Source organism: Myotis yumanensis, unplaced genomic scaffold, assembly GCF_028538775.1.
Source record: "Myotis yumanensis isolate MYYU_CA2020_CCGP unplaced genomic scaffold, mMyoYum1.0.hap1 SCAF_2, whole genome shotgun sequence".
Lineage (NCBI taxonomy): Eukaryota > Metazoa > Chordata > Mammalia > Chiroptera > Vespertilionidae > Myotis > Myotis yumanensis.
In genome coordinates, this window is record NW_027223753.1 from 102,516,591 (window position 1) to 102,543,773 (window position 27,183).

The window sequence follows — 27,183 nt, forward strand, 5'->3', positions numbered from 1 at the left end:
TATTTGAAAGTTGTAAGACAGTGCAATAATAACAGCTCTAGTAATTAATTCAAACTTAGTAGAGAAGTCGTGAACAGTTCTCACCAACTGTTGTAGAGCAAAAAGTGCAGCTTTGTCCTTGGCTTCTTCTTCAGAATGGCACTGTGGCCCATGCACCAGCAAGCCATTAGGTAATTTCACCTGGCAAACTATCATTGTCTGAAAAAGAGAATGTGAAATGTCTATGAAAGTCTGGCTAGGAAACCAACATCTTCCCTCAAAGCTTACTTTAAACAAGTAGAATAATTTTGACATTCTGTTAAAAAAAAAATTCAAGAATTCAAAAGAGGACTATTTAAATTTTGCATTAGGCCCAGCCAGCGTGGCTCAGTGATTGAATGTTGACCTATGAAACAGAAGGTTATGGTTTGATTCCCAGTCAGGGCACATGCCTGGGTTGCAGGACTGATCCCCAGTGTGGGGTGTGCAGGAGGAACCTGATCAATGATTCTCTCTCATCACTGATGTTTCTATTTCGCTCTCCCTTTCCCCTCCTCTCTGAAATCAATAAAAATATATTTTTTAAAAAATGTTGCATTAGCATGCAAAAACTTTAGAATTATTACCTTATCTTTCAATGTTTACAAAATAAAATGCCTTCTAAGCTAGCTGAAGGGTCGAGCATCCTAATGCAAATGAAAGCCAGCAAAACTGTTTTCTTTATACCAAGGCCTGGGAAACTAGGACTTATACTTGTATCTGCAAGTAAGGTTTCACTGGAACACAGCTGTGTCCATTCTTTTATGAAAACTCTATGGCTGTTTTATACTGTACCTGCACAGTTGAGTAGTTGTGATAGAGAGCACATGGCCTGCAAAGCCTGAAATATTTACTATCTGGACCTTTAGAGAAAAAAATTTGCTGGCCCCTGCATAACACCATCCTCCAAACAGCAGATATTTAGCCAATATGAATTAATTACCCAAATCTAAAAGATTCAGAGGTTTTATAGTTTTATATTCACATTTAAATTATAACTCTTTACATTATACTTCTTTATTTTACAAAAGGGATTCTTTCTTTTAAATTGTACTTTTTCAAAAGGTAGCAGAGTTTAACTTTGCTTTCTGTTTTAGGCAATAATGTATCAAGAACTCAGATGTAAAAAGGATAAAACATACTTTCTTGTAGCTAGTGGTCCTCAAGATGCAGTCTGGGGACCCTGAGGGTCCCTGAGACACCTTCCAGGTGTTGTTGAAGTCACAACTATTTTCATAATAGTATTAAGATGTTATTTGCCTTTTGACTCTCATTTTCCCACAAGTATACAGAAGACAAAAGGTTCATTGATATAGTTTCAGATTCTACATTGCACCTAACTTTCAAGAAAACACTACCTTTTACTGTAGTACCAAATATCCACAGTTATATGAAAAGGCTATTAAAATCTCCACCCCCCTGAAAAGATTTGTTTTTATTGATTTCAGAGAGGGAAGGAGGGAGGGGGAGAGAGAGAGAGAGAGGAGAGAAAAACATTGAGGGGAATATAAGGCAACTGGGGGGCTAGCAATCTGAATTTGTGCCAGTAACCAGTATTCTGATGCACATTCTCGCTAGTATAATTAAGCCCCATTCTTATCGTTAATGCTTGTCTAGCCTTGCAGAACCTGCTTCCCGGAATACTTCCATTGTACAGAGGCCATAAACCATGAACCATACATAACCCCCGGAGGGAGTTGGCTGCGCTGGCGCCAGTCAGGCCTGGCCTTTGGGTGTATTCTCACTTCCCCCATTCCAACCCACGGGGGGCTGCAAAGCCAGCAAAACGTCTGGAAGCCTGGTCCATATTTGGGAAACAAAGCAACTCAGGGGATAAAAGGGAAAGCTCCCCCTACATTCAAACACTCAGGCTTTGGAGACTGACTCCCCTGAGTCACCACACTAGTGCATCCGCAAATAAGGGTTTTTTCCTGAATCTTCCGAGTGCCCACTGTGTGTTTTCCAGTCGCCTGGTAATTTCTGCAACAACATCAATGATGAGAATCATTGACTGGCTACCTCCTGCACACCCCCTATTGGGGATTGAGCCTGCAACCTGGGCATGTGCCCTGACTGGGAATCGAACCTTGGCACTGCTTGCCCTCCTCCCCCAGTTCATGGGTTGATGCTCAACCACTGAACCACACTGGCTCCATTTTTCAACTATCTACGTGAGGCCAGGTTTACTTGATTGATTTCAATCAAAACAATGTATCACAAGAGATTGAAAGTAAGAAGATAGGAGAATCTAGCTTCTTCTATTAAGCTAGACATGGAAAAGGTTTGCAAAAATGTAAAGCAAGGCCATTTACTACATTTTTTAAAAAACATATTTTTAAATAAATATTTAAAAACCTTTTAGTTTTAATTTCTAGTACAGTAAAGATGGATATAATACAAATAAACAAAATTTCTTTGAGGTCCACTCCCAAAAGTGGGGAGTTTCTAAGATCAAAAAGTTTGAACTAAGATTCTTTAGACCAGAGGTGGGGAATGTTTGGCCTGTTGGCTGTATAAGGCCTAAGAAATCATTTGGTCTGACCCAGCCTAGGCATTACGGTGAGTTAATTTAAAAAAATGTCTTTTTTTAACCAAAGACTTTCAGTCAATTTATTTAAACTCAGTGTTAAAGAACATATTTAAATGGAACAGTAGTATACTATACCTGTGGTGTTCTAAGAAAGGAGAAATCTGGTTGTGGCATTCCAATAAGGGAACAAGTTTTTGAGAGTTCAGTTACTGGTGTGGACACAGGAACGATCTGGCTTGAAGCAGGCCAGCACACATTGTCTATAGACCGAACATGATGGTATTCACTAGCACTTTGAGGCTTGTTCACATAAGATGCTACCAAAAAAGAGAACAGGGCATATCTGTATTAAGTGATATCTCAAATTAGGCAATTACTGCAAGGTTTCATAGAATAAGAGCAAAAAATTGTTCAAAGATGAAAAGGGGAATCTCCCATGAAGCAAATTTCAGAACTATTCAGTACTGCCTAAAATTATTAAGAATTCAGTAAAGATTTTTTAGGTGATTGTAACTGATTAATGATATATGATTAAAATAGAAATTTTAAAATACAATTTTAGTAGCTGACAGCCAAAAATGAACATCTTGGTAGATTAATGACTATCTATATATATAAAAGCCTAAGCGACCATTCGACCAGTAGCTATGACGCACACTGACCACCAAGGGGCAGACGCTCAATGCACAGGCATGGAAACAAGAAACAGATTGATGAATCTCAGAGGGAAGGGGGAGGGGAGGGTGGAAAGAAATTAATCAAAGATCTTATATGCATACTAGAGGCCCAGTGCACGGATTTGTGCATAGGTGGGGTCCCTAAGCCTGGCCTGCGGGGATCGGGCCGAAACTGGCTCTCCGACATTCCCCGAGGGGTCCCGGATTGTGAGAGGGCACAGGCCAGGCCGAAGGACCCCACCGGTGTACGAATCCGTGCGCGGAGCCTCTACTATAGTTGTTTCAGGCAAAATTTAAACAAGCAAATAGCTCTCTTGAGCTGATTTACAATTAATTCTTAAGTTTTGAGGCTTTTGCTTTAGTTTTCTCAGAAATTCATCTTACACTCTAAGATACAATAGGTGAACGTTTTTGTTGCTTCAAATGATGCTTGTTAGAATTATTTTTTCTGAAATTGTTTAAAAAGTTTTATATAGAAAATAATTTTAAAATTCTAAAAGTTCACATTCTTTATGATCAATAAACTCGCTAATAGAACAAGAGCATATCCCAGTGAAGAATGAATCTAAACCTCTTTCTATCTTAGACTAAAAAAAGGTTAAGTGGCTTGCCCAAAGCCACTGATGGTGTTAGTTATGCAACATAGCCTGGATTCTGAGCTCTTGACTCTCAGGTATATGATTTTTTTCACTACTGAAACAATGAAAAAGTTACTTGTTTTTGGCAGTGGGACCATCTTTACCTAATTTTGTTTTAAATTTGTATTTTGGTCTATATCAAGAGCATATCTGTCACTATCCTATCTAATAAAAGAGAAACATGGTAATTAGCCGTACATCTGCTACCCTTCCCATTGGCTAATCAGGGCGATATGCAAATTAACTGCCAGCCAAGATGGTGGCCGGCAGCCATGCACTGAAGCGAACAGGGAGGCTTGCTTGCTCCAGTGACTGCGGACTCCAACGTTCCCCGCCTGACTTGCCGGCCTCTCAGCTGCAACTCTAAGCAACTATGTTGCAAATATAGAAGCTAAACAAAACCCCAGAAACCTGCGTTAGTCAGCCAGGCTTCAGCCAGCCGGACCACAACATTGTATCAAATACAGAAGGTAAACAGCCAAGGCCTCAGAGCTAAAGCTGGCCCAGAATAAAACAAAAAAACAAAAAACAAAAACCAAGGAGCGGTTGGGAGCTTCATTCACCCGCCAGACTGAAAACAGCCCTCAGCTCCTCACCCAATCTGGCCAGGCACCCCAGTGGGGACCCCCACCCTGATCCAGGACACCCTTCAGGGTAAACCAGCCGGCCCCCACCCGTGCACCAGGCCTCTATTCTATATAGTAAAAGGGTAATATGCCTCCCAGCACCGGGATCAGCGGAGCTGCAGGGCCACCCGGCACCGGGATCAGCGTGACAGGGGGCAGCGCCCAAACCCCCTGATCGCCCTGCGGCTCTGTGTGTGACAGGGGGCAGGGCCACAACCTCCCTATCCGCCCTGCTCTGTTCGTGACAGGGGAAGGCGCCCCAACCCCCGATCAGCCCTGCTCTGTGCCTGATAGGGGGGAGCTGCCCAACCTCCGGATCGCCCTGCGGCTCTGTGTGTGACAGGGTGCAGCGCCCCAACCCCCTGATCGGCCCTGCTCTGTGTGTGACAGGGTGCAGTGCCCCAACCCCCTGATCGGCCCTGCTCTGTGGGTGACAGGGTGCGGCGCCCCAACTCCTCCCCGCCCCCCCCGGGCCCTGCTCTGTGTGTGACCGGGTAGAGCCATAACCTCCCCATCGGCCCTGCCCTGAGTGTGACAGTGGCGGCGCCCCAACCCCCTGATCGGCCCTGCTCTGTGGGTGATAGAGGGCGGCGCCCCAACCCCCTGATCCGCCCTGCTCTGTGTGTGATAGGGGGGCAGTGCCCCAACTCCCCTATCGGCCCTACTCTGTGAGTGACGGGGGGAGCTCCCCAACCCCCTGATGGGCCCTGCTCTGTGCGTGACAGGGGGGAGCTCCTCAACCCCCTGATCGGCCCTGCTCTGTGTGTGACAGGGTACGGAGCCCCAACCCCGATTGGCCCTGCTCTGTGCGTGACAGGGGGTGACGCTGCAACTTCCCTATCGACCCTGCCTTGAGTGTGACAGGGGGCGGTGCCCCAACCCCCCAATCGGCTATACCCTGAGCGTGACTAGGGGTGGCATCGCAACCTCCCGATCCGCCCTGCTCTGTGCATGACAGGGGGCAGCGCCCCAACTCCCCAATCGGCCCTGCTCTGAGCCCGACCAGGGGCTGCACCTAGGGATTGGGCCTGCCCTCTGCCACCCAGGAGCAGGCCTAAGCCAGCAGGTCATTATCTCCTGAGGGGTCCCAGACTGCGAGAGGGCACAGGACGGGTTGAGGGACCCCCCCTCCCCCCCGAGTGCACAAATTTTTGTGCACCGGGCTTCTAGTCTACATATATAAAAAGCCTAGGCAACCATTATGACTGGTTGATGGGATGACCAGTCGCTATGATGCTCAATGACCACTAGGGGGCAGACGCTCAATGCAGGAGTTGCCTCCCTGGTGGTCAGTGCGCTCCCACAATCCTTCCCTCCGGCCAGTGGCCCCAATCACTGGCTAGGCTGAGGGACCCCACCAGTGCACGAATTCGTGCACTGGGTCTCTAGTATTAAACAATGAGTTTCCTAATAGTTATTGGAATTTTAATTAATGATTTATCCCAATATTAATTGGAGTATAAATGGAGGAAGGCTCTGGATTACTTGCATATTTTGTTCCGTAATAAATTCAGATATATTTATTTCAAAATATTTTTTAGCTCTCTGAGAATCTTCTATCCCACTGACTTTTGCACTAGTGATTCTTCCTATGTAATTATTTGCAGATAATTACATAGACAAAATACTAAAGTATAGGGGAAATAAGGGGCAGGGGCAATGATGGGTAGTTACTGAAATCCAGCTCCCTGCCAGATGTTGTGCTACAGGCTTCGTAGATTTTAAGTAAGTAACCACTTTCCAATGTCTGCCTCCATTAACTATTTTTAATAATTTAATAGCTTCTTTTATTTTTATGTTGGTAACATTATTTTAACATAATACTAACATTAAGTTTTGCCACCTACAATATGCTAGACACAGTGCTAACTGCTTTATATGTGCCATATAATCATCACAACAGTCATTTGAAATGTTATTCTCATTCTGTAAATAGAAAAAAAGAATTTTAGAAAAGTTAAGTTGATATATTTAAGTTACATAATCATTCTTAAATTGCTGGGGGAAAAAAAGGCTAGAATGTGAAAACCTTTCTAGGCTTGAGATCTGTAGAAGAAGTGTCTGTAATAGTCCAATTTCAGTATTCACAATAAGACACTTAGAAACTATACATCTACTATTGGCTACACAGTTATTATATAAATGATATAAACATAAAAATTACACTATTATTTGTTACTTTTAATTATATTCCTTTAAAAATAAAAGTAGTTTTATCTTTAAAAAGCACATGATAAAAAATAAACTGAATTTCTGAAATGAAATTGGTTATTAGTAGTTGTACTTAGTTTACTTACTTAATTTCTCATTTTGTTTAGGCTGTGAGGAAGGTCCATATTCATCTCTTCTATTACAGGAAACAATGACTTCATTACCAAACTGCTTCATTTCGTTCTTATGGTCCACACTACCAGAGCCATCAATTTTTAGGATTTCTTTAAGCATCCGTGTTCCCTTCTGTTTTGAAAATGAGTGATATGGAGATGGTGAGGGTAGCAGTAGAAAAGTCAACAGAATTACAGAGATTACTGTTCCTTCTTTTAATGAGTTACATTGTTAAAAATTAAAACAATAACTTCACTGAGAAAGAGAGTAAGGAAAATCAATAGCCTGGAGTAGAAAAAAAACAACAAACCCCAACATTTCCCGGCATAACTTTTGACCAAACTGCCTAGTACTAATGTTTAAAAAGCAAGGGAGCTATGTATGGTCTAAAGAGAAAAAACAAAAAAATGGCTTAATTGCCCAGGACAGCCTAGTTTTTCTCATGGAATGACAAGAAAGATGCAACACATTAGCCCTAGCCAGTTTGGCTCAGTGGATAGAGCGTCAGCCTGCGAAGGGTCCCGGGTTCGATTCGGGTCAAGGGCATGTACCTTGGTTGCAGGCACATCCCCAGTAGGAGGTGTGCAGGAGACAGCTGATCGACGTTTCTCTCTCATCGATGTTTCTAACTCTCTATCCCTCTCTCTTCCTCTCTAAAAAATCAATAAAATATATTATAAAAGAAAAAGATGCAACACATTAGATGAGAGAAAAGGGTTTAATTGGTTGCAGGGGGTGGGTATTCATGGCCAATGATGGTGAAATTACCATAGTACAAAAGTTCCTCCAAAATACGCACCATAGCGAATGACTGTGGTGACCAATGTTCTTCCCTGGGAGGCTCTTCGTGAGGAGATGACTGTGCTTCCTTTTCTCTGGAGATATTCAAGGATGCTAGAAAGTCCTCAAATCCAGTGTTAGGCTAAAAGAATAATATTTTGTGCATGAAGATGAAAGTACAAGGACAAAGAAAAAGCTACAAGTTGTATGTACAAAAATGATTTATAATTTTCACCGATCATCTAATTATGTGCTAGAGTGTGGGAAGATCAATTGAATAAAAGGCCTTTTACCTTATCAACAGTTTTTGGATAACCAGTCCTAACCTTTTGGTTTTCTGAGACTTCCGTACTTTCATTTCTCTTCAGTAGCTTAGTATTATTACATTTGCCAGGCCGTCCAAATGTCTACAAAAGAGTATGAGTGAGCTTTTTGTGCAAATAAATTTTATAGTTACTAATTACTAGTGCTCTAAATACATCACTGTAAACTTTAAAATGTGGTATTTTCCCTTTTACATCATAAGAAAAAAAGGAGGCCTGTAAACTTGGATGAGGGAAAAAAATTACATTTTTATCTTTATTAACTAATTTCTAAATAAGAATTTTGAATTTCCTTCAATTATGAATACAGGCAGTAAACCACAATAGGGGTGATTCTAATTCTATTTCAACATAACTGGTTTTCTTTTGCATTGAATATACTCTATTTTAGTTTTAAGACATTATTCTTAGAGAGTCCATAGGCTTCACCAAAGGTCCATGGCATGAAACAGTCACAAACCCTTTTCTAGAATAAAGGAAATAATAGCATAGGAGTTGCAGAATAGGGTCTTAAAAGTCATATAATTAAATCATTTTACTGATATTTAACTATTAATGAATTCTATTTACTAAGAACCTATTATGTGCCAGACACATATTCTGCTAAGATATCATTTAATATATTAATAGTTATAAGAGATCTAATTTTTTCTAACTCTGTATTAGAATATAATATACATACAGAACATATGCACATCATCAGGCCACATATTGACTTTTTTAGATTAAAATTTATTATACTTTGATTATAAAATGTATACATACTTCATATCAAACAGCAGAGACTAGATAAAATAAAACATAAACTTCAGCTCCCCTCTGCAACTTAATTTGGCAGAATTAACCAGAAACTTTACTATGTTGATCCACATATTTTCACTGTATATATATATATGTATATGCATACTTTGAAAATTTATATTTATGTATACATACATGCATTTATGTATGTAGGTATATTTAGATGATATGTGTTGAGAGAGACAAGTGACCTATTTTTATCTATTTTTTAAAGATGAAGATCTTGAGGCTGAGAGAGGTAACGAATTGCTCCAGCCACCCAACTATTAAGATTTCAGGTATTTCTAGTTCCAAATCCTGAACTCTAACTGTGCAACCTCCCATCCAGTGACCCTCAGGTTATACTTTAGCACCCTCTTGCAACAAAACTTAGGAATTGACTGAAAATTTGGCTGCAAAATTCAGTCAGATGCCACAAAGCCACCAATTGGAATAAGAAGCTGGCTATTAGGTATTTCGTTTTAAGAAAGCTTACCTGATTATTTGACATTTTTTGTGACCAACTCTCAGTTTTAGGGCTCCTACATTCTTCCTTAACTGGAGACAAGAAAATAGAAATTTTGATAAATTAAAAAAACTCACCATACACCAATTACATTTACCAAATATTTACCACTTCAAGGTACTTTGTTAAAAATTAACATAATTCCAAAAAGATGAAAATCCTGATCTTGAAGAACTATAATCTAGATTAGAGGAGAAGAGATACTCATAGGTAACAACAGCAAGAAAAAGGAAAGGGGGCATCTAACTGAGCCTTGAAGGATAATAGGTTTCCAATGGGCAGAATAAGAGGCTAAGTATTCCAGGCAAAGGAAATAATAGGAGAAATGACATGGAAACAGAGAACAAGGAATGTGTCTCTTCTCTCAATAGACCAGTTCTGCTAGAAGTGAAGGAGTATAATGGAATTTAATTGAACTCCAGAAGCAGGTTGGTGCCATAATCTGAGAGGTATTGAAGACTATAGAATAGACTGGTAGACAAAGGGCAACCAAACATAGAAAGGTTTTGAGCAGATAGCAGTGATCTAATAAGAAGATTAAAATGTCAGTGGCTTATTAAGAGACAAATTAGGATGCTATTTTAGTATTAATGTTAAGGATAAATTGGGGAAATGGTAGGGGAAATGGAAAGGATGACTTAGAAGATGAAGGAAGAAAGTAAAAAAGAAAAGAAAAAAGGAAAGAGGAAAGGAGGGAGAAAGGACAAAAATAAGAGATGGTGAGGAAAGAAGTAGGGGAAGGGGATGGGAGGGAGGAAAAGGGATAGAATGAGAGCAGAGGAGGAAGGGACAAAGCTAGAATAGGAAGGGAAGAGCAGGAACAGAGAGAAGAAAAAAAAGGGAGAGGGGAAAAAGGAAGGTAAGGGAAGGAAGGAAAAGAGGAAAACAAAAAGTGAGTAGGCAGGTATCAACATTAAACCTTTATTGAGACACACTCACAAGAAAAGTAATTAGAATTCCACATAATGCAAATAATTTACATACATTTATGTAAACAATAATTTTAAGAATAATCACAATGTATTTCAATTAAATATAAAACCTTCAAGTTATATTTATCATATTTATGGGGACATTAATCTGTACAGTGGAACCTCGGTTCTTGAACTTAGTTCCAGAAGGCTGTTCGAGAAGTGATTTGTTCGAAAAGCAAATCATTTTTTCCCTTAGAAAGAATGTAAATTGAATTAATCCATTCCAGACCCACAAATGATTTCATTTTAACCTTTCTTATATATAGTACATGTCTAATGTACTGTTTAATATATAAATAAACACTTTTTTTTCTTAAATTTAGTGTACCATCCCCTACCACTCCTAAAGGAATCACTTTCAGCACTGGGTCCAGAGATGTCTTTCAGGTCAGCTTGAAGCACCTTTGCTTGTTCTTATCACTGCCTCCGAAATGCTGTCACCTGGCAGTTTTTCCTTTATCCAAATCAACAATAGTTTTTCTACCTCTTTATAATTGCCTGTGATCATTGTTTCTTTCAAACTCTTGATGGCCTCTTTATGTTTTAAAATTATGCTAATTGTTGACTTCCCCAGCAAAAACGCATTCTCTCCTTTGTTTGTGGCCTAACAGATGCTTTTTGTCATGCTGAGGTATCAGTAAGAAAGGATTATCAATTTCAAACACAGAAGTTTGGTTTGACTACCAAGACATTTTTTTCTGTGGCAGTTTGACTATATTTAACTTAAAATATAAAAGGAAAAATAATATAAAGATATTAGTATAAAAATATAGTCTAGCAGTTATCGAACTTAACCAAAGTTATACAACCACAAAAAATTTTTAAAATTACTTTTGAAATAGGAATTTTTAGTGGTAAAATAGGCAGGTTTAGGGAATTTTTAAAATTAAAGAGGTCCAAGCACAGGCTACCTGGAGCTGCAAAAAGTTACATTTCCATAAGACAAGGGAGAGGCAGAAGTTACATTTCCATAAGATAAGGAAGTTGGGAGAGGCAGCAGTTACATTTCCAAAAAATTAGGCAACTGGGAGTAGCAAAAGGTCTATATTTACAAAATAAAGGAGGGCCTCGCATGTCCCATGTGAGGTTTGACCTTTGAGCTCAGGAGTAGCTATAGTGACCAAATCAAAGGGGAATAGTGGCCAATCAGAGGGGATATAGAAGCACAAAAACTGCAGCCTTTATAAACCAGGAAAAAAGGAACTCCGTGGGACAGAGTCCCACACATGGGAGTCTGTGCTATGAGATTCTTTCCCCCTCCCCACATGGGAGTCTGTACTTGTTCTTCAATAAATTTCCACCTTTACATAAATCTATCTATCTATAAAAGCCTACCATCTTCTTTTTTTTTTCTTTCTTTTTTTTCTTTTTTTTAATTAAATCTTTATTGTTCAGATTATTACATTAGTTACTCTTTTTCCCCACCATACTCCCCTCCACCCAGTTCCAACCCCACCCTCTGCCCTCACTCCCCACCCACTGTCCTCATCCATAGGTGCACGATTGTTGTCTAATCTCTTCACTCACCCCCACACCCCTTTCTCCCCCCCCCCCCCAAGAATAGTCAGTCCATTCCCTTTCTATGTCCCTGATTCTATTACAATCACCAGTTCATCAGATTATTTATTCACTTGATTTTTAGATTCACTTGTTGATAGATGTGTATTTGTTGTTCATAATTTGTATCTTTACCTTTTTCTTCTTCTTCCTCTTCTTACAGGATACCTTTCAGCATTTCATATAATACTGGTTTGGTGGTGATGAACTCCTTTAGCTTTTTCTTATCTGTGAAGCTCTTTATCTGGCCTTCACTTCTGAATGATAGCTTTGCTGGATAAAGTAGTCTTGGTTGTAGGTTCTTGGTATTCATCACTTTGAATATTTCTTGCCATTCCCTTCTGGCCTGCAAAGTTTCTGTTGAGAAATCAGCTGACAGTCGTATGGGTACTCCCTTGTAGGTAACTGATTTTCTTTCTCTTGCTGCTTTTAGGATTCTCTCTTTGTCTTTTGCTCTTGGCATTTTAATGATGATGTGTCTTGGTGTGGTCCTCTTTGGATTCCTTTTGTTTGGGGTTCTCTGCGCTTCCTGGACTTGGAAGTCTATTCCTTTCACCAGGTAGGGGAAGTTTTCTGTCATTATTTCTTCAAATAGGTTTTCAATATCTTGCTCTCTCTCATCTTCTGGCACCCCTATAATTCGGATGTTGGTACGCTTGAAGCTGTCCCAGAGGCTCCTTACACTATCTTCATATTTTCGGATTCTTTTTTCATTTTGCTTTTCCGGTTGGGTGTTTTTTGCTTCTTCGTATTTCAAATCTTTGACTTGATCCTTGCGACCCTCTGGTCTGCTGTTGGGAGTCTGTATAATATTCTTTATTTCAGTCAGTGTATGCTTAATTTCTAGGTGGTCCTTTATCACAACATCGAGGGTCTCATTAGATTTCTTGAGGATCTCACTACATTTATCGGCGGTCTTACCAGTCTTTTCGAGGGCTTCTAAACAGTTCTTTAAAGACCTTAAAAGTGTGGTTTTGAACTCTATATCCAACAGTTTGCTTTCCTCCAATTCTGTCGTTTGTGTCCTGTTTCTTTGTCTCGGCATTTTTTTATGCTTCGCTGTGTCGATAGAGTGCCTTTCTGTGCTAAGTGTCCCAATTACCTAAGGTAGACACTCTTGGTGCACCCCCTTGTGGGCTTTGTGCACAGTCTTGTTGTGGTTAAGCCTTGATTGTTGTAGTTATCACTGCGAGGAATTGACCTCCAGGCCAATTGGCTGTGAGAATCAGCTGTGTCTGCGGTGGGAGAACTTCTGTGCTGGAGACACCCCTCTAGGGCTAGACTTGCTTCGATGGGGCTTTGGTGCTCACTGAGTCTGCCTCCTGAGTGTGTCTTTTATGGTTCCACGGAGCTTAAAGCTGGATGGTCCCACTCTGACCTCTGGGCTTCCTGGCTCCTGGATCTCTAGGGAGGTGCTAATCTAGCCTTTGCCTGAGGCTATCCAGCAAAAGCCTCCCTGCAGGGCTTGGGCAGGGCGGGTCCCACGGGATCAACAGGGCGGGGTTAGCAATTATGGCTGCTCTCAGTCTTGCCCTCAGAGGCTCTGCTTCTCAGTGTCCCAGTAGTCACTGCAAGCCCCACGGAGAGAAAGCTGCCCTAGGGTTCTGAGCGATGCCAGACAGTCCCGCTTCTCCTGTATGAGTCTGGGTCCTTAGAGACTCGCCCGGAACTGGAGCTCAGAGCCTGAGACTCCCTCCCGATTGAAAACAACCTCGCCCTCAGCCTCCAGCCCGCTCCACATGCACTCCGAACCTTAGTATTTTACTTCAGCACTGCGCCTCCTCTGAGCCTCGGTATGCTTTTCTCTTTCTTCCTAGTTGTAGAACATCCACTCAGCCAGCTTTCCTGTGGTTCTGGATGATGTCTGTTCCGTCTTTTAGTTGTATTTTTGAAGTGGTTGTTCGAGGCAGCAAACTCCCGTGTTTACCTATGCCGCCATCTTGGTTTTTCTCAGCCTACCATCTTCTATCAGTGGTTTTATTCTTAGACTCCGATGGACAAAGAGTCTGGGACAATCCATCCTGCCCAGGGGAACACTGCACGTTCCAGTCCAAAATTTCCGTATCACTTTTTAGAAAAATATTTTAAAGCACTATTTTAATACTACATGTACTATGTAAACACATAAAATAGCATGCATATATAATATATAATTTACATATATAAAAGGCTAATATGCTAAGTATCCATCCGGGTAATGATGTCACGTAGCAACGCCTGGTTCCCTCTCCCTAGTGACTAGCCTCCTTGCAGTTTCTTCAGCCCAGGAACATGGCTTGCTTTATAGCCAGGTGGAAACATTTTACACTTTAACCAAATGTATGTGAAGCATTTTCCCGTGCCTCATCTCATTTGATCCTCACAGAAGTCCTGGAGTAGGTAGATAGGAGACTGGGTGGAATCTGACTTTCTTTTCACTAGCTGGAAAACGGACATTCAGAAAGCCTAGAAACTTTACCCGACTGAAAAGAAGAAATGGTGGACCTTGAAAATGACTTCAGGTTTTCTTATTGCGCAGAATATAGTCAAATACTGCTGCAGTTAAATATTTTACCCTTTGTTCTCCCTGCGTGATCTACAATAATAATTTGCTTCGTGTTGAAATTTACTGCTGTGTTGCTGACAATTACTTGAAAGAGAAGTTGGGATGCTTCACTGGGCTGGAAAAAGTTTAGCTATATCAGAAAGCAGGTCTAATTAAGCAAGTTTATTCTATATCTATAAAAGGCTAAGTTGACTTGTGCATGCGTGATACATATAAAGCTCTCATTGGTGCCAATTGTATGCGTGTGTTTTGATTTGTCATTGTTGATCGTGAATTTGGTTGACACTTCTATTATAGAGAATGGGCAAATAGCAATATTAAAATATTTCCTCTAATTAATTTCCTTTCAATGTGCACAAATTCGTGCACCAGGCCACTAGTATATAATAAATTAGAATCTAGTATTTGAAGCTTCCTCTGCTGGAGAGCTCTTTAGCAAACTTTCTGCATAGCTTACTCCATTTCACTCATTTTATCTGGGTCTCTGTTCAAATGTTATGTCCTCAAAGAGGCATTCCTTGACCACCTATTTAAAATAGGACATCTTTATCACTCTAGCCTCATAAACAGCTTTATTTTTCATCTGGAATTTATTGTTTGTCTATGATCAGGTTCCACTTTAGAATGTAAAAACTTGTCTGTTTTATTCATTCATGCCCAGCATCTTGCACATAATAGTTTAAGAAGTAGCAGTTTAATAGATAAATGAATAACAAATGAGTCAATTTGGGAATACTTTGATCAAGAGAAAAAGTGCAAGATGAAGATTCTTATCTCTGCATCTCCTACTGTGACTAACACATACTAGACACAACTGCAAAAAGGAAAAATATAAAAACTAGGTAAGAGAATGTTGATAACAAAATATTTGTACAGATTTTTAGCAAAAATCTGTAATATAGTTCGGAGTAACTTAATTAGCATGAAGTGTTTATACACAAAAAAGGAACTGGATTACTTTAAATAAAATTTATCTCAAAAAGCAGTTAGAGCCCAGCCGATGTGGCTCAGTGGCTGAGCATTGAACTACGAAGTAAGAGGTCATGGTTTGATTCCCAATCAAGGCACATGTCTGGGTTGCAGGCTTGATCCCCAGTAAGGGTGTGTAGAAGCCAGCCGACCAATGATTCTCTCTCATCATGGACGTTTCTATCTCTCTATTCCTCTCCGTTCCTCTCTGAGATCAATAAAAATCTATCTATCTATAAAAGCCTAAGCGACTGAACAACCAAATGACCAGTCGACTGGTTGCTATGACATGCACTGACCACCAGGGGGGGCAGATGCTCAATGCAGGAGCTGCCCCCTGGTGGTTAATGCGTTCCTCCCACAGCCAACCTCCTGCGGCCGGCCAATCTCCCACGGCCAGCTAACCTCCCATGGTAGCTCCCCCTGGCTGGCCATGATTGGCCCTGATCACTGGTCAGGCCGAGGGACCCCACCCGTGCATAAATTCGTGCATCGGGCCTCTAGTATATTATAAAAATAAAGTAGAGCAGAGGTATCAGTAAAAATGTCTGAGTAAGGATCTCTAAAAATTCCCTCCTACATAAAAGCAATGAGAAAATGGACATAATAACCAAAATCCAAATTTTCAGAATTATGGAAGTTAATCAAAGGCTGGCAGCAATTAGGGGAATGCTTATTAAAGAAAAGACAAAATTGCCCTGGCTGGTGTGGTTCGGTTGGTTGGGCATCATCTTGTGCACCGAAGGGTGGTGGGTTCAGTCAGGGCACATACTCAGGTTTCGGGTTTGATCCCTGGTCAGGGTGGGTGCAATTGATCCATGTCACTCGCTCTCTCTTCCTCCCTCTCCCCCTCTCTAAAATCAATAAAAAACATATTCTCAGGTGAGGATGGAAAAAAAAAAAAGACAAAAATCTCAGTAAGGATAGTGAGCTTTGTGGCATTTTAAATTGCTCTAATCCCATTTCATGGTCTCCAGCTCCACATAGCCTTCAGAAATAATAGCTAACATTTTTGGTGAAAACCCATAAGCCTGGCTGCCACCAGAGAGATCAGAATAAGGTTGATCTTTCACAGTGTTATTCCTAACAGTCTATGATGTCAGTATTACCATGATATCAAAATCAAAGACATCACATGAAAAGAAAAGAAAAAATATCCCTTATGAATACAGACGCAAAAATCCTCAAAAATTACTAGCAAACCAACATCTTGTAGCATACAAAAATGATTATACACCATGATCTAGTGGGATTTATCCCAGGAATGCAAGGCTGTTTCAATATATGAAAAACAATCAATGAGATATACCATATTAATGAATAAAGGGATGAAAACCATATAACCATCTTACTAGACACAGAAATAGCATTGGACAAAATCTAACAACCTTCCAAGAAAAACAAAAAAACACCCTACGAATAGAAGGGAATTTCCCCAACTAACAAAGGGCATCTGCCAAAACCCCACAACTAATATTACACTTAATGCTGAAAGCTATCCCTAAGATCAAGACAAGATAAGAATGTTCACTCTCACCACTTCTATTCAACATTGTACTGGTAGTTCTGGCCACAGCAATTAGGCAAGAAAAAGAAATAAAGGCATCCAGATTGTACAGGAAAAACTTAAAACTATATATGCAAATGCCACAAAACATTAGGGATTATAAATAAGTTCCAAAAGATGGAAGTATATATAATCAATACACAAAAGTCCGTTTTATTTCCATATATAGCAACTAGTAGCCTGGTGCACAAAAATTTGTGCACTCGGGGGTGAGGGTGAGGGGTAGGGCCAGACCCCTCGGCCCGACCTGCACCCTCTGTCATGTTCTGGGACCCCGGCCACTCCTGGCCTTGGGCAGCCTGGCTCCCGAGGCCCCATTTTATCAAGAGAACAAAGTCGGTGTTAGTTACAGCCCTCACAGAACCCAGTACACTGCATCTGTGCATACAACTGCCTCATTCATGTGCCTGCTTCGCCCTACTGAATTACTAACATCTTGAGGACATAGCTCTGTCTTATCCTGCTTCAACTTCAGTGCTTGGCCTGGTGCCATGGACCTGAGAGGGTTTGTTGAGTGAGTGAATAATGAGTGAGTGAATGAGTGAATGAATGAGCAAGCAGCTACCAGCAGGGATAGTTCGCATTCTGCTCTGGGCTGCCTGACGCAAACCCCGGGAAGTTCCCGCCCTGCTCCCAGCAGCCCCACTTCCCTCTGCCAGCTGCATAGTTCCTGCAGGGCAAAGGCGGCCCAGGTGTGTGTTTTGGCAGATCGGTGCATTAGCACCTGTCAGCCAGGGATCCCCCTGAGGGCCATTTGTGGGCGTGGCCAGTGGCAGATCCGTGCATTATAACCTGTCAGCTGGGGATCCCCCCCGGGAGGGCCGTTTGTGGGTGTGGCCAGTGGCCGATTGCTGCAGTCCCCCCGCCAGCCCTGGGTCTGTTCTCATACGGACCGCCTGCTGCCTGGGTCGCAAATAGCAGGCCTGGATGGCAGCGAGGCAGGCAGGATGGCGCTGTCCGGCCCTGCCTGCCGTATGCAAATTAGCTGCCATCTTTGTTGGCGGTTAACCGCCATCTTGGTTGGCAGTTAATTTGCATATCACCCCGATTAGCCAATGGGAAGCGTGTCGGAGGTACAGTTAATTATCATGTTTGTCTATTATTAGATAGGATGAACAATAAAAATTTTTTTTTTTTTATATATTTTATTGATTTTTTACAGAGAAGAAGGGAGAGAGATAGAGAGTTAGAAACATCGATGAGAGAGAAACATCCATCAGCCGCCTCCTGCACACCTCCCACTGGGGATGTGCCCGCAACCCAGGTACATGCCCTTGACCGGAATCGAACCTGGGACCCTTCAGTCCGCAAGCCGACGCTCTATCCACTGAGCCAAACCGGCCTCGGCAATAAAAAATTTTTTAAAAGAAAATATTTCTGCCCTAGCCAGTTTGGGCCAGTGGATAGAGCATCACCTGAAGACCAAAGTATCCTGAGTTCGATTACGGTCAAGGGTACCTTGGTTGCAGGCTCCTCTCTGGCCAGGACCCTGGTAAGGGCTCGTGCAGGAGGCAACCAATTGATATGTTTCTTTCACACTGATATTTCTATCTGTCTTTCCCTCTCTCTTCCACTCTCCCTAAAAATCAATGGAAAAATATCCTGGGGTGAGGATTAACAGCAACAACAAAATCCTATCTAATAAAAGAGAAACATGGTAATTAGCCATACATCCGCTACCCTTCCCATTGGCTAATCAGCATATCCTTATGCAAATTAACTACCAGCCAAGATGGCGGCCGGCAGCCATGCACTGAAGCGAACAGGGAGGCTTGCTTGCTCCAGTGACTGCGGACTCCAACATTCCCCGCCTGACTTGCTGGCCTCTCAACTGCAACTCTAAGCAACTATGTTGCAAATATAGAAGCTAAACAAAACCCCAGAAACCTGCGTTAGTCAGCCAGGCGGACCACAACATTGTATCAAATACAGAAGGTAAACAAAGGCCAGAGCCGAGGCCTCAGAGCTAAAGCTGGCCCAGAATAAAAAAGAAAAAAGAAAAAAAGGAGCAGTGGGAGCTTCAGTCACCCGCCAGCCTGAAAACAGCCCTCAGCCCCTCAGCTAGACTGGCCAGGCACCCCAGTGGGGACCCCCACCCTGATCCAGGACACCATTCAAGGCAAACCAGCTGGCCCCCACCCGTGCACCAGGACTCTATTCTATATAGTAAAAGGGTAATATGCCTCCCGGCACCGGGATAAGCGTGACAGGGGGCAGCACCCAAACCCCCTGATCGTCCTCCTGCTCTGTGTGTGACAGGGGGCGGGGCCACAACCTCCCTATCCGCCCTGCTCTGTTCGTGACAGGGGAAGGCGCCCCAACCCCCTGATCAGCCCTGCTCTGTGCCTGATAGGGGGGAGCTCCCCAACCCCCTGATCGGCCCTGCTCTGTGGGTGATAGAGGGCGGTGCCCCAACACCCCCCCCCCAACGGCCCTGCTCTGTGTGTGACGGGGTAGAGCCATAAGCTCCCCATCGGCCCTGCCCTGAGTGTGACAGTGGCAGTGCCCCAACCCCTGATTGGCCCTGCTCTGTGGGTGATAGAGGGCGGCGCCCCAACCCCCTGATCCGCCCTGCTCTGTGTATGACAGGGGGGAGCTCCTCAACCCCCTGATGGGCCCTGCTCTGTGCGTGACAGGGGGGAGCTCCCCAAACCCCTGATCGGCCCTGCTCTGTGCGTGACAGGAGGGAGCTCCTCAACCCCCTGATTGGCCCTGCTCTGTGTGTGACAGGGGGCAGCACCCCAACCCCCTGATCGGCCCTGCTCTGTGAGTGACAGGGGGTGGCGCCGCAACTTCCCTATCGACCCTGCTGTGAGTGTGACGGGGGCGGTGTCCCAACCCCCCAATCGGCCATACCCTGAGCCTGAGTAGGGGTGGCATCGCAACCTCCCGATCCGCCCTGCTCTGTGCATGACAGGGGGCAGCGCCCCAACTCCCCAATCGGCCCTGCTCTGAGCCCGACCAGGGGCTGCACCTAGGGATTGGGCCTGCCTTCTGCCACCCAGGAGCGGGCCTAAGCCAGCAGGTCATTATCTCCCGAGGGGTCCCAGACTGCGAGAGGGCACAGGACGGGCTGAGGAACCCCCTCTCCCCGCCGAGTGCACAAATTTTTGTGCACTGGGCCTCTAGTAATAATAATAAAAAGAAAACAGTTCCATTGACAATAGCAGTAAAAAAATAAAATACTTAGGACTAAATTTAACCAAAAAAGTGCATGACTTGCCCAGCAGTATGGCTCAGTGGTTGAGCATCAACCTATGAATCAGGTCACATAGTTCAATTCCCTGGTCAGGTCAGGGCACATGTGGGGGTTGCAACCTCGATCCCCAGTAGGGGGCATGCAGGATGCAACCGATCAATGATTCTCTTCACCACTGTTTCTATCTTTCTCTCCCTCTCCCTAAAAAAAAAGTGCAAGACTTGTACACTGAAAATTACAATACCATCACTGAAATAAATTAAAGACCCAAATAAATGGAAAGACATTTTGCATTCATGGATAGGAAGACTTAATATTGTTAAAAAGACAATACCACCTAAAGTGATCTACGGATTCAACATAATCTCTATAAAAATTCCAATTGCCACTTTTGCAAAAATAAATAAGCTGATAATAAAATTCGTATGAAAATGCAAGGGATCAGTATAGACAAAACAATCTGGGTGGAAAAAAGTTGGAGTCAAACACAATTTCAAAACTAAAACAACAAAAGTACAGTAATTAAGATGGTGTGTTGTTCCCATAAAAATGGCATATAGACCAATGGAATGGAATGAAGAGGCCAGAAATAAACCTATACATTTATTGCAATCTGATTTTTGACAAGGGTGCCAAGACAATTCAATAGGGAAAGAACAGTATTTAAGCAAATGGTGCTGGGACAACTGGATATCCATATGTAAAAGAATGAATAGATATTCCCCTACCTCATACCATATTCAAACACAAAAATGGAAAAAAAGAACTAAATGTAAGAGCTAAAACTATAAAACTCTTAGGGGAAAAAAAGGTGTCAATCTTTGTGATCTTGGATTAGGCAATGCTTTCTTGGTTATGACAACTAAAACAGAAGCAACAACAAAAAAAGTAGATAAAATATTGGATAAGCCTGAGGTATACAGAATACATAAAGAATTCTTATGAAGCAAGAATAAAAAGACAAATAACCCAATTTTAAAATGAGCAAGTAATTTGAATAGACATTTCACCAAAGAAGATATATAAACAGCCAATAGGCACATGAAAAGATGCTCAACATTACTTGTCGTTAATGAATGATAAGTGAAAAGCAGAAAGAGGGTTCACTTTACACTCACTAGGATGGCTATAATAAAAAAGATGGGCAATAACAAGTGCTATAGAGGATGTGGAAAAGTTAGGCCCTTATACATTGCTGATAGAAAGTAAAATGGTACAACTAATTTGGAGAAAAGTTTGATAGTTCCACAAAGTGGTAAACATAGATACAACATGACTCAGTAATTCCACTCATTCATATATACCCGAGAACTGCAAACATATGTTCACACAAAAATTTGTACACAGATATTCACAGCAGCATTATTCATTATAACCCCAAAGTGGAAACTTCCCAAATGTCCATCAATAGGTGTATGGTAAACAAAATGTAGTATTTGTACAATGCAATTTGTTTTAGCCAAAAAAAGGAATGAAGTATTGATACATGCCTCAACATAGAACATTGAAGACCCCTGAAAACATTATGCCTATAGAAAGAATCCAGCCATACCCCTAGCTGGATAGCTTATTTGGATGGAGCACCAAAAGGCTGCAGGTTCGATTTCCAGTCAGGGCACATACCTAGATTGCCAGTTCGATCCCTGGGCTGTGTACAGGAGCAACAGATTGATCTCTCTCTCTCTCTCTCTCTCTCAAAACAATAAAAACATGTCCTTGAATGAGGATTAAAGAAAAAAAAGAAGCCAGCCATAAAAGGTGACACATATTTTATGATTCCATTTATATGTAATGTCTAGAACAGGGGTGGGCAAACTTTTTGACTCGAGGGCCACAATGGGTTCTTAAACTGGACCGGAGGGCCGGAACAAAAGCATGGATGGAGTGTTTGTGTGAACTAATATAAATTCAAAGTAAACATCATTACATAAAAGGGTGCGGTCCTTTTTTTTTTTAGTTTTATTCATTTCAAACGGGCCGGATCTGGCCAGCGGACCGTAGTCTACCCACGGCTGGTCTAGAATAAGCCAATCCATAAAGGCAGTAAGGCAGTCAGTGGTTGGCAGGGGCCAGAGGAACGAACGCTAATAGGTATGATATTTCTTTTTGGGGGTGATGAAAATATTTCAATATAGATAGTGGCACTGGTTGCATAACTTTGTGAAAATATCAAAAAACCACTAATTGCACTTTAAAATGATCAATTTTGTTATGTGAATTAAAACTTAGTAAAGTTGTTAATAAAAATAAAAGGAAGCAGCACCATAAGTATACTTTTCTAACTTAAAACTTACATTTTCTGTGAGGCTCATGTTTTCTTTGCTGACATTTAACACTGTTGTCATTTAAGCCAGATTTATGATGTTGAGTTACTTCTTGAGGTAGAACTGCACCCTGAAAGTTAAAATTCTTATAAATGATTTAAAGAAACTTTTATTATTATAAGTACTTTTCTTCAATGTTTAATAAATAATTATTTTATAATTAAAATTATATATCTCTAGAAAACAAATTAAGGAATGCAGAAAAGTATAGGGAATTTTAAAAACCACTCAAACCCACCACCTAGAAATAACCATTACTAACATAATGATCATCATTCCTTATGTTTCTCTATGTATTATTTAGCTAGATACATAGAAAACTATCATTTACAATAATGCTGTTTTCAACAGAAAAAAATTAAATATAGTTTTGCTTGAAGTTAACAGAGAAACTAAAGAAATAAACTTTAGGTAAATGTTTCTTCCAAGCAGAAATAACACCCTCTAAAGATCCTCTAGATTTGCTTCAGAACCCTCCTCTCTCTGGGGGAGGTAGGAAATAAGTAGGTGCTATAGGACATGTGCAAGGTAAGGATGGGTATCTGTGGGTTCATTATACTATTCTCTTGTCTTCATTAAAAACTTCTGGAAAATTCATCATTTCTACCTCTGATGTGAAAGTTGAGAATATTAGTCCTTCATCCCTTTCCCCAAGACCTGATTTTTATTAACTAATACTTATATTGTCAAGGATTTCAAATGATGGATGACTATGACCAGATAGCAAAACTGACTATAAAGCTACAATAATTAGACAGTATAGGAATGGACAGAATGAGCAAAATGGCCTAAGTTTTGTCTAATGATCAGATTAGATCACTTTGTTTTCTGATAGGGAAAGAATGCCTGAAGGCAAAAAAGACATAATTTCCACAGCTGAAGAGGAAGAGGAAGCAAAAGCAGATGTTCAATGCAAATTTATTATTTCACAATTTTTAAAAAATCCTCACCTGAAGATATATGTATTGATTTTAGAAAGAGGGGAAGAGGAAGAGTAGAGAGGGAGAGGGAGAGGGAGAGAGAGAGGGAGAGGGAGAGGGAGAGGGAGAGGGAGAGGGAGAGGGAGAAAGAAACATTAGTTAGTTTCCTCCCATATGTACCCTGCAACTTAGGTATGTGCCCTGACCAGGTTTCATTCTCGCAACCTTTCAGTGTATGGGACAACACGCCAACCACCTGAGCCACACCAGCCAGGGCTATCAATTCACAATTTTACTTTTGGTGGGCCCTATTTATTTTGTTCTGAGCATAAACAAATAATGAACACTAGGTACAAAGGCTTATCATATCCTGCTTGGCAGTAGGCATGCTCAAAAATAATTGTGATATGCACCATAGTGTGTAGGAAGGTCCAATGAGCTCATGTGCATATAACACCCAGGGCACTTTAGTCTTTGAGAATCAAAAGGGCCAAGAGATTTCTATATGAATAGCACAATGTTTGGTGGGGTACATTATGGGAGATTTTGACTTTAAGAACATCAGGATCAATAAACTGGTATGAACAAATATTGTGTTAGTGTCTATTATGCTCCAGGGATGGTAAGATGTACTTTGCACCCATTATCTTAATTTCATTACAATACTATGATTATAAAAATGCTTTGGTAGATTTTGATTCCATTGTATAGATGACTAAACTGAGGCTCAAAGTGATAAAGTAATTTAGTTACAGTACTAAATAATGGGAGAACTGACATTTGAGTTCTAACTCTACAACTCAAGTTCACAGTACCATTTCAGAGAAAAAGTGTGTCATAAGTTTAATTAGGAAGAAAACATTCTAGTTTTTAGAGAGAGGGGAAGAGGGAGAGTAGAGAGGGAGGGAAGGGGGGAGAGAGGAAAAAAAAGTTTTTTGAGTTGTTCTATTTACATAAAGCTATTGGTTAGTCATATTTTCATATTTTGCCAATAAAGGCTTGAATTTTTTTAAAGATTTTTTTTTTTTTAAGAGCAGTTTTAGGTTCACAACAAAATTGCCCCCTGCCACCACACATGCACAGCCTCACCATGATCAAGATCCCACTTGGGAGAAGTGTATCTGTCACAACTGATGAATCTACATGAACATATCACCCAAAGTCCATAGTTTACACTGGGTTCACTCTTGGTGTTGTACATTTTATGGGTTAGGACAAATGTATAATGACAAGTATTCACCATTACAGTATGGATGAAAAAGGCTCTGTAATAAATCTAACTGAAAGTAATCTCACAGGGTGATCTGATCATAAATTTCTAACTGGGAAGGTCATGGTGGGTAAGTCAAGCCTCGGGCCTATAACTTCCCTAATGAAAGGTTATCTTTGCCTTATGCAAGCCCTGTCCATTGTTTCCATGCATCTAGATTGATACAGCTTTAAAATGCCTTTTTCAGATTCCTCAGAAGGGTAACCACCCTCAAGACCGCACATAACCTTGTTATCCTGTTACCAATCATTGCTGTTTCTCTGCCTTGCTTTCTTCCATATCCATGTATCTTCCATATGTTCCCTTCCTAACTCCAAATGAGGAAACACACTGCAAACTCTCATTCTGGGGAGCATCTGAGATTTTGCTTCCTGGCATATTGTCAACATTGGTCAAATAAACTGATAAAAATTCTTTACAGGTTTGGACGTTTCTCATATGTCATCAATGACAACAGTATCACATCGAGCATTTTTCAGTGCCCTAAAAATCTTCAGTGCACTTATTCCTTCCTCCCTCTCTCCCCAACCTTGGACACCACTGATCCGTTTTTTTTCTTTCATATTTTTATTTATTTCAGAGAGAAAGGGAGAGAGAGACAGAAAAATCAATGATGAGAGAGAATAATTGATTGGCTTCCTGCATGCCCCCTACTGGGGATCGAGCCCAAAACCCGGGCATGTGCCCTGACCGGGAATTGAACCATGACCTCCTGGTTCATAGGTTGACACTCAGCCACTGAGCCATGCCGGCTGGACAGCCATTGATCTTTTTACTGTCTCCATAGTTTTGCCTTTTCCAGAAGCTTAACTTCTTTTTTTATTGGGTTGAGTGTTTTAGAATTTGCTCATTGGATGAATATCAAGCTGCTTTTTAATGCCTCATGGATACATGTGTTGTATGTGATGGCTCAGAATTCTTGGAACACACAGGAGATCAAACACTGGAGTATTAAACTGATATAAATAATGAAACAGCAACCAATCACAGGAATTGTATACAGAACATTCTGAGAAAATATATCAAGTGTTGAAATAGGTAGTAACATGACTAGTACACCCCGAGACTTAGGGAAATTTTGGAAGTGAGAGAGGAATAGCATCCTAAGCGGAAGGAACAAGAAGTACAGATAACCTGAAATGGGAATTATCTGTTTGTAGGAAAGGGAAGGTAAAGAGACCAATCTGACTGGAACAGAACATTTTACCAAGTACTTGGACATGCTTTATGTAAGAATCAGGTAGGGTTAGATTATAGAAGAACTAAGTATTAGTTTGAGTATAGGCTGAATTCTAGCAACTAAACAGGGAGCTGGGTACATTCTAAATATTTGAATTATACTATTTTAGGGCTGGAAAAGACCTCCAAGGTGATCTAAGTCCACCAACTTAATATTATAACTGAGGCCCAAAGAAGCTCAGCAAAAATAAGATTTGCTCAATTTGAGTCACAAAACCTGATTTCCTGATTCTAAGTTCACTACCAGATTTATGACACCACAATACATAAGGGCATAAGTTGAGTTCAAACCCAGGAGCTCTTATTAATTAGAAACTTTGCCCAATTATGCCATAGGGCCAAGACTGGTGAAGGGATCTTTAGGAAAGATAGATTGAGCAGTACTATGTAAGAACTGTAAAAAAAAGAGGTCAGAAATAAGAAATGCAGATAGGAGATTAATCTAGGTATGGGATGACGACCTAAGGTCCAATTATGGAAACTGAGAAGGAGTAAACAGTTTGCAGTCTCACTGCAAAAAAAATATTAGGAGAGAAAAAGTAAAAATTTTTAATTTCATACTTTCCAGATTATATGTTTGACAAAAATGGTAGTGTTAGAAACAAGGATAAGAGAACAGGCCATAGCTCAGGTCCATTCTGAGACATCTTGAGACTGAGAGGGACGGTAGGCATCCATCTATATCTGTCTTCCAGATAGTTGGAGGTATTGGGCTAGATCTTGATTGAGAGTTTGGGATCAGACAGATTATTTTGAGTGGTAATTAAAGAGATGAGAAAGCTAAAGTCACAAATCAAGCAATAGGGCAAAAGGAAAAGAAAACTGTTCTTGAGTTTTGGTGAACAGTCCCAGTGAAAGTCTGGAAGAACAGAGGTTAATAAAGAAGTTAATAGGAAAGGTGAGAGGAAACTTAGGGCAATGTTTTCTTTACAGCAAAACTCCTTGAAAGAACTGTCTATATTTACAGCCTCCAATTTCTTTCCTCCCCTTCTCTCTTAAACCCCCTCTAATTAATATTTCACTCCTAACACTCTACTAAAATTGTTTAAGGTTCCCAGTGACCTTCATCTGCTAATTCTCAGTTTTTACCTTAATTGATCCAAGAGCTACATTCAACACAGTTGATCACCTGGTCCAGTAAGACATCCATTCTTCACTTGGCATCTAGACACCACCCTTTCCTAGTTTTCTTTCTGTTTCATTGGCTGTTCCTTCTCAGTCTTCATTGTCAGTTTCATCTAATTTCTCGAATTCTTTAAAGATGGAATTCTCTAAGGCTAAATTACTGGACCTCTTCTCTATCTACATCTACTTCCTTGATATAGATAAATATAGTTATACAGATATATACATACATATGCATGTATGTAGATGGCGACTCTCGAATTCTCTCTCC

The 27,183-nt window shown here is 41.1% G+C and overlaps 1 protein-coding gene across 4 annotated transcripts in view; it reads right to left on the minus strand.

Moving 5' to 3' along the window:
* Nucleotides 1-27,183, minus strand: part of XRN1 (5'-3' exoribonuclease 1) — a 218,737-nt gene that overhangs the window by 11,502 nt on the left and 180,052 nt on the right. For 2 of the 4 annotated variants that reach the window (XM_070405899.1, XM_070405901.1), the window contains 7 exons: nucleotides 22,329-22,428; nucleotides 9,194-9,255; nucleotides 7,888-8,001; nucleotides 7,614-7,736; nucleotides 6,787-6,946; nucleotides 2,684-2,865; nucleotides 85-198 (listed from right to left, as the gene is read on the minus strand). In XM_070405899.1, coding sequence (XP_070262000.1) covers nucleotides 85-198; nucleotides 2,684-2,865; nucleotides 6,787-6,946; nucleotides 7,614-7,736; nucleotides 7,888-8,001; nucleotides 9,194-9,255; nucleotides 22,329-22,428 — 855 coding nt within the window. Of the gene's footprint in view, nucleotides 1-84; nucleotides 199-2,683; nucleotides 2,866-6,786; nucleotides 6,947-7,613; nucleotides 7,737-7,887; nucleotides 8,002-9,193; nucleotides 9,256-13,506; nucleotides 13,822-22,328; nucleotides 22,429-27,183 lie in introns of those variants that run through there. The other 2 variants (XM_070405900.1, XR_011470291.1) reach the window with 2 other exon arrangements.